The 13,472-nt window shown below is 46.3% G+C and overlaps 1 protein-coding gene across 3 annotated transcripts in view; it reads right to left on the bottom strand.

Annotated features, from left to right (window-relative positions):
- The window catches only part of LOC144943637 (diamine oxidase [copper-containing]-like), a 39,000-nt gene that overhangs the window by 5,662 nt on the left and 19,866 nt on the right, over positions 1–13,472 (bottom strand). For all 3 annotated transcript variants that reach the window (XM_078871310.1, XM_078871300.1, XM_078871290.1), the window contains 2 exons: positions 10,287–11,942; positions 7,589–7,874 (listed from right to left, as the gene is read on the bottom strand). In XM_078871310.1, coding sequence (XP_078727436.1) covers positions 7,589–7,874; positions 10,287–11,901 — 1,901 coding nt within the window. In that variant the 5' untranslated portion in view covers positions 11,902–11,942. The remainder of the gene's footprint in view (positions 1–7,588; positions 7,875–10,286; positions 11,943–13,472) is intronic.

The raw sequence follows: 13,472 nt of genomic DNA on the forward strand, positions 1-13,472 counted from the left end.
TCGACACACATGGGACGCCGCGTCGCGGCGGAGGAGGGCCGGTTAAGGTTCGGGGATTCGGTTCGGCCAGGGGGGTTCGGCCGGGACCAGGGAGATATTGAATGGGCGGAATTGGGGCATAGAATTGTGGCTGCTTCGGCGGGTTCGTCCGTTGTTACGGGATCTATTGATGGGGTCGAGATTAGGGTGTTAGTGGACACGGGGGCGTCGGAAACTATGATATCGGACCTCATTTATAATATTCTTCCAGTCCAATGTCGTCCGCTGCTCCCGGTGGATGTGCCATTTTACGCCGCTAATGGGGGATCGATGGGCATTATCGGTCAGATTAGGGCGTCCATTTGCATTGGAGATATCAAATTGTCAGGACCCGTTTTCGTTTCGTCTTCTTTGGCGGTTCCTTGTCTTTTGGGCACTGATTTTTTGGCAAAAATGCCCATTAAAATTCTTATCGATCAACGATGCATTGAACTGCCATCGGGTCGCCGGATTGCATTTTTGACGAGCCCTACTGACATTCGGACGGCGTGCGCTACGATACAAGCGGTGGCGACACAGACCGTGCAGGTGCCCCCGGGTTCACAGATGTTAATTCCCCTCCGGTTGCGGAAACCATGGGTGAGGGAGGCTTCGGAACAAAGTATGCTTTTGGGTCCTTCTAACAAGGCTGTCGGGGGTCTTGATTTATCGGTGGCTCACACTTTGGTGCGGGCTGACAGGGATCCGTTTGTAATGGTTTTGAACGCGGGGTCGCGGCCAGCCGTCATTCAACAGGGCACCGTGCTGGCTCACGCGGCGCGGGTCCCTGTGGATGATGGGTTGGTTGCGCAGGTGGGCTCGAGCCCCGCGCAGAACGTTGAGACAAGGGAGGACCTTGAGTGGGTCCATTCGCTATGCGCCGCCTCGGACGATTTGTCGGCGGTGCAGTTGGGTGCGCTGCGCGAGTTGCTCATAGAATTTTCTGATGTGTTCAGTAAACATAAGTATGACATTGGGTGCACGGATTTGTTGCACCACCACATTGAAACGGGCGATGCGGCGCCGGTCAGGCTAAATCCCTTCCGACTGAGTCCTGCGGAGAAGGAACATGTTCAGTCGGCTGTTAACGAAATGCTAGAAGCCGACATTATTTCGCCCTCCTCCAGCCCGTGGGGAGCGCCTATTGTGCTGGTTAAGAAGCAGGATGGGTCCCTGCGATTCTGCGTTGATTTCCGTCGCCTGAATAAGATCTCTGTGGCTGACGCGTATCCGCTCCCCAGGATGGATGAGTCCCTCGATGCATTGTCTGGTGCGCGATACTTTTCGACTCTTGATTTGTTATCGGGGTTTTGGCAGTTGCCACTTGACGAAGAGTCGAAACCTAAGACAGCATTTCGGACTCCAGGGGGGCTGTTCCAGTTTAACCGGTTACCCATGGGACTTCACTCCTCTCCAGCGACGTTTCAGCGACTTATGGAGTTGGTTTTGTCGGGCTTGCAGTGGGATACATGCTTGATTTATATGGACGATGTCATTGTTTTCAGTAAAACATTTGAGGAACACCTCCAGCGATTGAGAGGGGTGTTCTTGCGAATGCGATCGGCTAAACTAAAATTTAAACCGGCCAAATGTCACCTCCTACGTAAGTCTGTTAGATACTTGGGTCACATTGTCGATTCTTCGGGGATCTCCACCGATCCCGCGAAGACGGATTGTGTCGGTTCTTGGCCGACACCTACGTCCGTTTCTGACGTGCGTAGTTTCATCGGGTTTGCTTCTTATTACCGGCGGTTCGTTGAGCACTTCGCCACTATTGCAAAACCCTTGCACGCTCTAACGGCGAAGGGAGCGAAGTTCAAATGGGGACCGGAGGAGGAAGCCGCGTTTCGCTCCCTCCGGGACGCCTTGGTGGGTGCCCCACCCTTGTGTTATCCCGATTTTACGAGTCCTTTTTTGCTGGACACGGATGCTAGCAACACGGGCATTGGGGGGGTGCTATCCCAAGTCGTCGGGGGTGTCGAAAGAGTTGTCGCCTACGGTAGTAGGGTGTTGTCTCCGGCGGAGCAGCGCTACTGCGTCACCCGTCGCGAGCTGCTTGCCATTGTCTTTTTTGTGCAACAGTTCAGACCATATCTCTATGGTCGTCACTTTACGGTCCGAATGGACCACGCGGCGCTACAGTATTCATTGAGGGTCGCCCAACCCTCGGGCCAGTTGTCGCGGTGGTTGGAAGTCCTCCAGGACTATCAGTTTACGACTACGTACCGTAAGGGGTTGCGACACACAAATGCCGATTGCCTGTCGCGGTTGTTGCCTTGTAATGAATGCGCGTGTTTGTCGGGATCGGCGCGCTGTAAACCGACGCTTGCGGGGGAGAGGAGGGCACTGGCTGCGACAGCGGGCGCACCGATCGTGGATGATTCCACTGCCTCTCAGGGTCGGGACTCGCTGCTCTCGTTGTCGCTCAGCGAATGGGGCCGTCTCCAGATGGCGGACAGCTCGCTGCTAGCATTGCGCCGCAAGGTGGGGGGTCCCGAGGGGGACCAGGAGAGCACCGGCTCCTATGTACTTAAGCAGGGCGTGTTATTAAGATGGGACAGTTTGTCCCGGCGGAACGCACTCGTGGTGCCTTCCGCTGTAAGGGGGAGGGTTGTCTTGGCGGCCCACGAACGCCTCTTGCATTTGGGAGTTAACAAGACGCTTGCCCTGCTTCAGCGTGACTATTACTGGCCGGGAATGGGAAGTGATGTGGTAAATATTCTGAAGGGGTGCGTTGAGTGCGCCAGACGTAAACCACCGCCCGTGGCAGCTAATCCACCGCTGCAATCTATTCAGGTCTCGCGCACTAACGAGCTCGTTGCACTCGATATTTTGGGGCCCTTTCCAGTCACGCCGAGAGGGAATAAATACTTGTTAGTGGGGGTCGAATACTTTACCCGATGGCCTATGGCGTGGCCTCTCGCTAACCAGTCGGCAGCGGCCGTGACGGACGCCTTCGTCCAGGGCTATGTCCTGGACAAGGGGGCTCCCGAACGCCTGCTGACCGACCAAGGTAAAAAATTTTCGAGTAAATTGTTGCAAGAGGTGTGCGATCTGTTGGGTACCAAGAAGGTGCGTACCTCCCCGTACCACCCGCAGACAGACGGGATGGTGGAGAGACTTCATAAAACTTTGACTTCCATGCTGTGCCAGCAGGTGTGTGAGGCACATGTGGATTGGGACCTGCAGGTCCCGGGGGTCCTTGCCGCGTATAGAATGGCCCCCCATGCAGCTACAGGGTTTTCCCCATTCTATTTGATGTACGGTCGGGAAGCTGACCCGCCAATGGAAACGCAACTTGGCCTGTCCGCTCCACGAACTAATTCTAAATTGGCAGAACATATTAAGTTTAATATTCACAAGCTGACAGAGGCGAGGGAGGCCGCACGGCTTAATTCGCGGGCTCGCCAAATTGCTAATGAACGGTTGCGGGCACGGAAGGTGTCCATGCACGAATGGAAACCAGGTGACAGGGCCTGGCTGCATTGCCCTCAGGCACCCTTGGCTACGTCGCCTAAATTGTTGAGACCATGGAGGGGACCCGTGGAGGTCGTGCGCGTTGCACGGCCCCAGTGCGTTCAGATAAAGTGGGGAAAGCGCCGTTGATACGTTCACCCCTCCCGACTGAAACCGTTCTCGCCTCCATATGGCCTCCCCTTGTGTCGTGAGGGCCGAGCGTGTGACGTGACCGGCGACCCACAGGGGGAAATGTCTCTGCCTGATCCACACGTATTTTCGCCTGATCTGCTCCCAGGTGTCTCGGAACTGACAGCTGCCGACCACCGGCGGCCGGATCTCCGCGGCGGGGCCGGCCCTTTCAGGCCCGTTCCGCGCCGTCGGGAGCGGCCGGAACCGCCGGACGGTCGTCAGTGTCCCGCCCCATACGACGGACCAGCCAGACGGACTCGCGCCAGGTCGCGCTACTTTGCGTGACCCGCCTCGTGAGGAGTCGGGGCAGTTGGAGCGCCTCGTCACTGCGTGTAGTCGCAGGGACGCTGGGCGTGTTCGTTTTCTGGAATTCGCTTGTATTGTGTTGTTGACTTTTCTTGTGTTCGTTGTCAATTTGTACATAGTTCTTGTTGTTGTTGTTATGTTACGGGGCACACTGGGGGGTTACGGGGTTTTTTTTGTGTTGGTTGTCGTCTTATCGTTGTGGTTGGTTGTTGTTAGCAGCCGGGCCGGCTGCGAGCTATGTGGGAGGGGGTGATGTAGTGGTGATACGCGCTGGGGGTATACGTCGTGTGCCAGCGCGTATGTACGCGTGTGTGTGTGGTGACGCGCGCTGACGGGGAGGAGCAGGCGTCAGCGCGGGTGGGGGTAGTGCTGCTGATTGGCTGTGTGCCGGTGACGCGCTGAGAGGGAGTGATCGGGTGGCAGCGCGGTGTGATTGGTCGATGAGTGGAAACACGCGCTGGGCGGAAACGGATCGTAGAGATGGCGCGTGGTGATTGGGTAACTGAGGAGCGGTGCCGACGTTGAGGTCCGCATCCGCTCCGTCTCCCGGGAGGAAGGGATATATAAGGTGATGCACAGAGGAGTAGGGGGAGGAAGTGGAACCATCTAGGAATGAAGACGAAGGTGCAGAGATAGAGCCTGGAGAGGAGAGTAATGGAGAGTAATGTACAAGGTGTAGCCAGAGAGAGAGAAAGGTCTACACGAGCCGAGTAATGTACAGTGTGTAGCCAGAGAGAGTGTAAGGTCTACACGAGCCGAGTAATGCATACGGTGTAGCCAGAGAGAGTGTAAGGTCTACACGAGCCGAGTAATGCATACGGTGTAGCCAGAGAGAGTATAAGGTCTAAACGAGATAGGTACTGAAGAGTGTGTAGCCGGAGATGTAAGGTCTACACGAGACGGGTACTGAAGAGTGTGTAGCCAGATGTGTAAAGTCTACACGAGACGAGTGAAGAGTGTAGCGGAGGCGTAAGGTCTACACGAGACGAGTAAAGAGTGTAGCCGAGGCGCAGAGTCTACACGAGACGAGAGAAGAGTGTAGCCGAGGCGCGGAGTCTACACGAGGCACAGAGAGCCAGCAGCACAGAATCTACGGGAGTCGAGAGAAGTGTGGAGCGAAGAGAAGAGGTCACGAGTTGTACCGTTGTAGGGTGACCGTACTGTGAAGAAGAGAGGCCACGCGTTGTATCGTTACAAGTCAAGATTTAATAAAAGAAGTGTGTTCCCGTCAAAGGAGTTTCCTGCCGTCATTTCCAATACTTCACTTGTACCAAAATGCTCAGTTCACATCTTTTTGGCACTCATGTCTTATGTCGTCGTCAAGCCATTCTCTGTGAGGTCTTCCTCTATTTCCAGTTCCTTTCCATTTTTCGAAACAACACACTTTTAATGTCCCTATTGTCGATTATACATACGTGTTCAAATAGTGCCAGTTTATGTGTAATTGGAACTTATAATATACATCATGCTGAGAAATGTTGGTGGTATACAGTATGTATGTATAATTTAACAATGTTTGAATAACACACAAATTAGATTAAATTTAATATTTATCTCATGTAGATGTATATAGTGCCTTATTCAATAATGTTTTACAGCAATTATACAATTGGCCAAGACCAAAGAGCTCTTCAAGGATGTCAGGGACAAATTGTAGACCTACACAAGGCTGGAATGGGCTACAAGACCATCACCAAGCAGCTTGGTGAAAAGGTGACAACAGTTGGTGCGATTATTCACAAATGGAAGAAACACAAAAGAACTGTCAATCTCCCTCGGCCTGGGGCTCCATGCAAGATCTCACCTCGTGGAGTTGCAATGATCATGAGAACGGTGAGGAATCAGCCCAGATCTACACGGGAGGATCTTGTTAATGATCTCAAGGCAGCTGGGACCATAGTCACCAAAAAAACAGTTGGTAACACACTACGCCGTGAAGGACTGAAATCCTGCAGCGCCCGCAAGGTCCCCCTGCTCAAGAAAGCACATATACATGCCCGTCTGAAGTTTGCCAATGAACATCTGAATTATTCAGAGGACAACTGGGTGAAAGTGTTGTGGTTAGATGAGACCAAAATGGAGCTCTTTGGCATCAACTCAACTCGCCGTGTTTGGAGGAGGAGGAATGCTGCCTATGACCCCAAGAACACCATCCCCACCATCAAACATGGAGGTGGAAACATTATGCTTTGAGGGTGTTTTTCTGCTAAGGGGACAGGACAACTTCACCGCATCAAAGGGACGATGGACGGGACCATGTACCATCAAATCTTGGGTGAGAACCTCCTTCCCTCAGCCAGGGCATTGAAAATGGGTCGTGGATGGGTATTCCAGCATGACAATGACCCAAAACACACAGCCAAAGCAACAAAGGAGTGGCTCAAGAAGAAGCACATTAAGGTCCTGGAGTGGCCTAGCCAGTCTCCAGACCTTAATCCCATAGAAAATCTGTGGAGGGAGCTGAAAGTTCGAGTTGCCAAACATCAGCCTCGAAACCTTAATGACTTGGAGAAGATCTGCAAAGAGGAGTGGGACAAAATCCCTCCTGAGATGTGTGCAAACCTGGTGGCCAACTACATGAAACGTCTGACCTCTGTGATTGCCAACAAGGGTTTCGCCACCAAGTACTAAGTCATGTTTTGCAGAGGGGTCAAATACTTATTTCCCTCATTAAAATGCAAATCAATTTATAACATTTTTGACATGCGTTTTTCTGGATTTTGTTGTTGTTATTCTGTCTCTCACTGTTCAAAGAAACCTACCATTAAAATTATAGACTGATAATTTCTTTGTCAATGGGCAAACGTACAAAATCAGCAGGGGATAAAATACTTTTTCCCCTCACTGTAGCTATTTATTTGCAGGTTATATGCCATGTTTAATTGATACAATCATCAATTATGTTCCATATATATTACTATAGTTGATTTACAAAGGCAATACAAATTATTTCTGGAGTTAATTGTAACATCAGAGCTTCCAATGTCAATTTTCTTTCATTTTCAGTAACTTATAGACTTCAAAAGGTGTTATATTTTCAGTAACTTGTATTTAACTCTCGTGCTTGCGGTTCAGACAAGTAGAATGTTTTGTATTTATAACCTGGTATGATTTGATGTTTTGAGTAGTCATTGGTGGTTGCCTGATTGAAAACTATAAACTATTTTTTATTTTACCAGGTAATGCCCACTGAGCAATATAGCTCTTTTTCAGAAGCGACCTGGCCACAAATTATAACTCATTGCAGTGGCTTATCATGTGGAAATGTATAGCAGCCAAATACTCTTAAACACGTTTCTAAATGTAGAGGGGAAAAACTGGAGTACCCGGAGAAAAATCCAAGTGACCACGTGGAGAATGCGCAAACTCTAAATATACAGGCGTCAGGGTCGAGATTGAACCCACGCACTCTATACCAGGCAAGGTAATTCACATCTCGCCACTTTGGCGCCCGAATTGGGCTGTGACTATCAGCTCACTACAAAACAATAAGCTATTTTATTATGTAGGGATGCAGTTTCCCATGATTCAACCCACCATCTCGGTGAATTCCAGCCAAACATTCGTGAGGTCCCTAAATCTGCATGGGAAATCCCAGCAGATAAAACACAGATACCTGCTCCAAGTGGCAGCTTTCTCCTCTTCGTAATCCTCTGGCAACAGGGGGTTTCCGTGACTCGTGAGCTGCACGCGATAACCACGCTGGGCGCCCCACTTGTTTCTGGCGTTCTCGTTCATGAACACCAGGTATGGAAGTCTGACGTCGAACTTGAAGGCTGCCTCCAACTCTGTCTTCTTGAGGTCGTGCTTCACGCGGGGCATGACCTTAGCGTGCTCTGGGCTCCAAATGACGGTCGTGTTCTCGAGCTGCAGGCTCACAGTCTTAAAGCTGTTGCTTGTGCCTGTGGAAAATAAAAACATCGTGAAATGCAAATATTTAGAAACCACATTCACTTGAACAAAATAAAGCAATGCATGAACAAAACAATATTTCGTAAGCTTGTCATAATGAGTTATATAGTTGTTTATGGAGTACAAAACAATTGCTTTAACCAATATAAATAATTCTAGATTTGAAGCTTTCGTGACTGCAAGGAATCATATTCTTAGGTTTTTTCGGTAAAGTCACGAAGGTAAAACATCAAAATTAATGAAAATAAAATAAAACAAAAATCACGACGTTTCGGAGGCAACACAAGTCTCCGTCATCAGGTGGGACCGTCACAGCCGAATTAGCTGCATCAAGTGAGGCAATGATTCAAGAAGTAATCCCTTATAAGCAAGTTGAAGGGGGGAGGAGAGGGGGGGGGAGCTCATCAGAATGTGGTAGCCAATGAAAAAACAATGGACTACGGCTTGGACGAGGTTGCTGCTGTACACGCCAACACAATGGACAGAGAGGGGGGAGGGGAGGTCTGATACACATGATAGACAAAAGAACGAAAATGCCCATGTTTATACCAATGCTGGCTGAACAATGAAGAGAGCACTGCCAAAAAATAACAGGGGATGTTAACACTCGGTAAAGTAAAGTAAAATAGTGCCTGTCAGATAAGATGTGTAATTAAGTCTTAAAGACTTAATTACACTTTTTTGGACCATCTTATCTGACAGGCACTATTTTACTTTACTTTACCGAGTGTTAACATCCCCTGTTATTTTTTGGCAGTGCTCTCTTCATTGTTCAGCCAGCATTGGTATAAACATGGGCATTTTCGTTCTTTTGTCTATCATGTGTATCAGACCTCCCCTCCCCCCTCTCTGTCCATTGTGTTGGCGTGTACAGCAGCAACCTCGTCCAAGCCGTAGTCCATTGTTTTTTCATTGGCTACCACATTCTGATGAGCTCCCCCCCCCCTCTCCTCCCCCCTTCAACTTGCTTATAAGGGATTACTTCTTGAATCATTGCCTCACTTGATGCAGCTTATTCGGCTGTGACGGTCCCACCTGATGACGGAGACTTGTGTTGCCTCCGAAACGTCGTGATTTTTGTTTTATTTTATTTTCATTAATTTTGATGTTTTACCTACGTGACTTTACCGAAAAAACCTAAGAATACAATATAAATAAGGCACTATTTTAATGGAATTTAAGTGTGAACTTTATTTTAACGCGCTATAGCTTGAAAATCAGGTTGAAATTACATATCATGATGTTAAATTTCAGCTTAACCTTTGTGGCATGTAATACAGTGTTTAATACAATTTATACATCAACAGAGTAATATGAAAAATCATAAAAGAATCTACTACTCTATTTGATCTGTTTATGTCTTTGTTTCATTATGCATACTTCCACAGACATTAATAGCACTGTCAATGCTGCGGGTATAATCATACTTCAGGCTCGTGGCTAGGAAAGGTTCAAATATCACTTGCTACTTATTTTTGATTTTGATGGGAATCAAACTCAGGTTTTCAGGTCCATTGCATAGAGTGCAAACTACTGCCACCACTCTGCACGATTAACATTTATATACGTATTCATATTCAACATTCCTTTATGCTGTACAAAATGCTTTATTGTAAAGTGAATTTAATGCAAGTTCATGTGTTGCTGAATCATCAATGTACCATAGTAAAGTATAGTTCGTATATTGTCTTAAGAGTCATACATATGCCGTCAGTTATTTTCACGTAATATTTCGTAATAATTCCATTTAAACTTTTATCTGAAACATATTTGGCTTAAAGTAGACGGTTTCATAATGCTTGTACGGATGTGAGTGAAACTGTTCAATTCGTTGGGTTCATATTCTTGGGTTTTTTCGGTAAAGTCACGTAACTTTACCAAAAAAACCCAAGAATATGAATCCTTACAGTCACGAAAGCTTAAAATCTAGAATTCGTTGGGTTCGTGAAGGGCCAAAATAGGCCAGGCCAAAAGCCTGTCGGAAGTAGGCACAGACACAGGAGAATTCTACTTCACAGGTGGAGAGAGAGAGGGAGGGTGCTTTGACGGAATGCAAGCTCAGCCTGAAAAATGCAGGCGCAGAAATAAACTGGTCGGCCAGAAAACTGAGTGTAAATTAAATCTATCCGGTCTGGAACGCTGCTTTTCTCGGGGGATTTTGTTATCACGCAAAGACCTTCCAGTGTAATACCGGGCGTGATGTTACATTTACTTGTGAGTGTAAATAAATGACACAGCATTACTGTGGTGTATATCATCAATCAAGTGTTCATCATTGTTTTCCTTCATGTATTTAAAGTTCTGACAGCAGTATCTAAGTCACATTCTAACACAACACATACTGCTCGAATAGTTGACAATATTGTTTTAATAGAACTATTGTATATATAAAAGACACTTACCGGCTATATCCATATCCAGTTTGTAGTTTAACATATGAGTGTGAAGATTGCCTAGGACGTGATCAGATATTCTGTTGCCATACTTGAGGCCTTCACCGAAAAAAAATGTGGTAAAGGGGTATCCAGTCGGGTGAACCTTTGCCTCGACGACTCCATTCTGGTAGAATATGTAGTCCATCACATAATCATAGTTGTATACATTATGGATGCTCCTTATCACAAGTACATAGTTGACCAAGCCACCATAGAAGGTGAACCCAAGATGGTTATCTCTGTCAAAGTGTCGACGTAATGGCACACCAGAGTTGTACTCGAAAATGCAGACGGAATTTGGGTATTTCAGTGGCTTCTCCGAGTTCACAAAGTGGTACGTGTCCAGGTACGTGGCAGTGTGCGGGCAGTCGATCCCCTTCACAAGCTCAAAATTGTCGGCACCAAAGTGCCAACCTGAGTCAATGGCTTTTCCTTGCGTGCCGGTGGGACTGTTTCCAGAATAGTAGGAGATTGCATCTTGGAGACCCATCTCATAGACAATTCTCTCACCGTTGTACTTGATGTCAAATATCTGAAGCCCCATGTAAGAGATTCTGAAAGCGAACGTCCAGGGCATATACTGCACAAAGTTCCCGTCAACTCGGTAGCGGTGGCCCTCAGGCTCATACTGCCGCGGTCCCGTCTGAGACGTGTCTGCTCTGAAAGCTCCGCGACGATCATATCCTGAATTTATAACGGTGCCGGTTAGCTTGATCTTATCAATGAGTCCATTGTCATACTGGCTAATGAGTTCTTCCAGACTATTAAAATACTGCCCGTTGTAAAACACTTTCTGAACTGCCCACTCTTCTACGTTTGAGCTTTCATGGTTAACCAAAACTTCAAAGTTTAATGGCTGCAAAAAATACCCTTCCATAAGTCTGAATAATAAGACCCAAGACCTCCTATCTCCAGACTTAAGCCCTCTCAATGGTATGTCACCTGCATTAATGCAGTTTTTAGTACAGTTTGTATACCAATAACCATAACTTTCTTTGAGGATGTGGTTGACTTTTTCAAAAACTCTGGGCATAAATTCTCCGTGTAATGCATTATATTCCGGGATTGTCGTTGGCCGAGAGCTAAAATTAATAACGCGTTTCCTCGTTGAAGGACTGTGTGGCCGGTACCAAGTTGGATTCGGAAGCGGGCCTATCAGATATTCTGCGACCGACGGCTGAACATCGGCTCCACGGAAAACCACTGCCTTAGCAACTCGAGCAGGCTTGGCTCCTCCATGGTCCAAGTAATGCAAAGCTTCCTTTTTGTCTGGGTTGTAGAGCTCTATCATGTAGATGTAGTTGCTGTTCACGGTAGCTTCTGAGGCAACAATATTGAGCTCCTTATGGCTCACCAGGAAGTCCTTGACGGTTGTTAATTCTGTTGGCGTTAGGTCGGAAAAGATCTCTATTGCCTTATAATCGGGTTTAATGCCATTTAGAACAAATTTATTGGGGCACTTCTTGGGAAAGTTTGCATTTACATGGTGGTGAATCAAAACTGACGCCAGAATAATGCTCACGATGATAAATAAAAGAGCAACGTATGTCCATACCCTAGAAACGGTTTTATTTTTATTCATTGTTCCTTGTTATGCAGGTGACGTTTCACTTGTTTAGATATCTGCAATTAAAGAACAAATTTATTAAAATTGTACAACAATAATTTCTTTACAACAGACGTATATTGCAAGCACAAAGAGGAGTTCCATTTTGAGGACATTTTAGGGTGTATAAAAGTTAAACATGTCCTGTGTACTGCATTACATACTCATACGTTACATCACAGGACAGTGAGAAATGGCAACGGTTTGCAGAGAGGTATTCATCCAGTGGTGAAATAATGATGGCTGATGAAGCTGATGAAGTTACATTCATCTGCCAGCAATCCACACGTCAAGTCAACGTGAAAGAGTAGAGTTCACTCTCGCGGAGGTCCTTCTGCCAGCAGAGGCGTGACACCGTCACTATTGTCAACGCATTTCTGTTTATATATTAATATTGACTAATCCATTTTCAAATGTAATCCAGTTAAATATGACAACCTTTTTTCCTCTTCATGCGCGATTGTAATTTTTCCCCCATTAATGTATGCAATTGCATTTTAGCATGGTTGGATACGTACGGTGCAGACGAAATTTAACAAACACACACACATTTATTTTTTTCAAACACGGATTTGTTTTCTAACGATGTGGTGTTGTATATATAGAAAGAAACACCAAGCAGAACCCATATATAGATTTAAAAGAAAAGACAAATGGTCAAATCCAGAAAAAAAACATTTTATTTAAGTCTTAATTTTAGAACTTTCGTGACTGCAGGAATTATTATTTGGTTCTTTCGGTTAAGTCACGTCTAAAGATAAAATAATAAATTAAATTAAATAATAGAATACGACGTTTCGATTGCAACACAAGCAATCATCATCAGGTATAATGAAATAGCGACATAATATCTAACCAGAAAACTATAGACAGACATATTAGCAGACAAATATCACAAGATACATACATAGCGAGAGCAACACAGGTGACAGAGAGGGGTGATCGTCTCTGTGGGGTGGCCTTAAATAGACAGAGGGGGGGCGGAGGCAGAGAGAGGGAGGGGGGTTAGAAAAAATTAGCATATCAATGAGTGGTCCAAAAGAAAACGTGGTGCTGCGAGTACGATGGCACAGCAAGCAAGCCTGAAAATCAGGAGAAAGACACACTAAAATTAAATAACCTAGTAAAATATCGAAATGTAATGTAATACAACACAGAGGGTCGGTCAACACACAATTAACGCATAGCCTGGTTGATTACGTATTTCAAAGATTGCTAAGTTAGAATTTAAGTGTGAACATTCTAAAGAGGACACAGGCAGAGAAAACAAGTCGCCAGAGAGAGAGAAAAAAGATAAGCTTAAAACTTCCCCGTAGAAGTGGTTCAATCTTAATTTTAGAACTTTCGTGACTGCAGGAATTATTATTTGGTTCTTTCGGTTAAGTCACGTCTAAAGATAAAATAATAAATTAAATTAAATAATAGAATACGACGTTTCGATTGCAACACAAGCAATCATCATCAGGTATAATGAAATAGCGACATAATATCTAACCAGAAAACTATAGACAGACATATTAGCAGACAAATATCACAAGATACATACA

The sequence above is a fragment of the Lampetra fluviatilis genome, chromosome 2, assembly GCF_964198595.1.
Source record: "Lampetra fluviatilis chromosome 2, kcLamFluv1.1, whole genome shotgun sequence".
NCBI classification, from domain to species: domain Eukaryota; kingdom Metazoa; phylum Chordata; class Hyperoartia; order Petromyzontiformes; family Petromyzontidae; genus Lampetra; species Lampetra fluviatilis.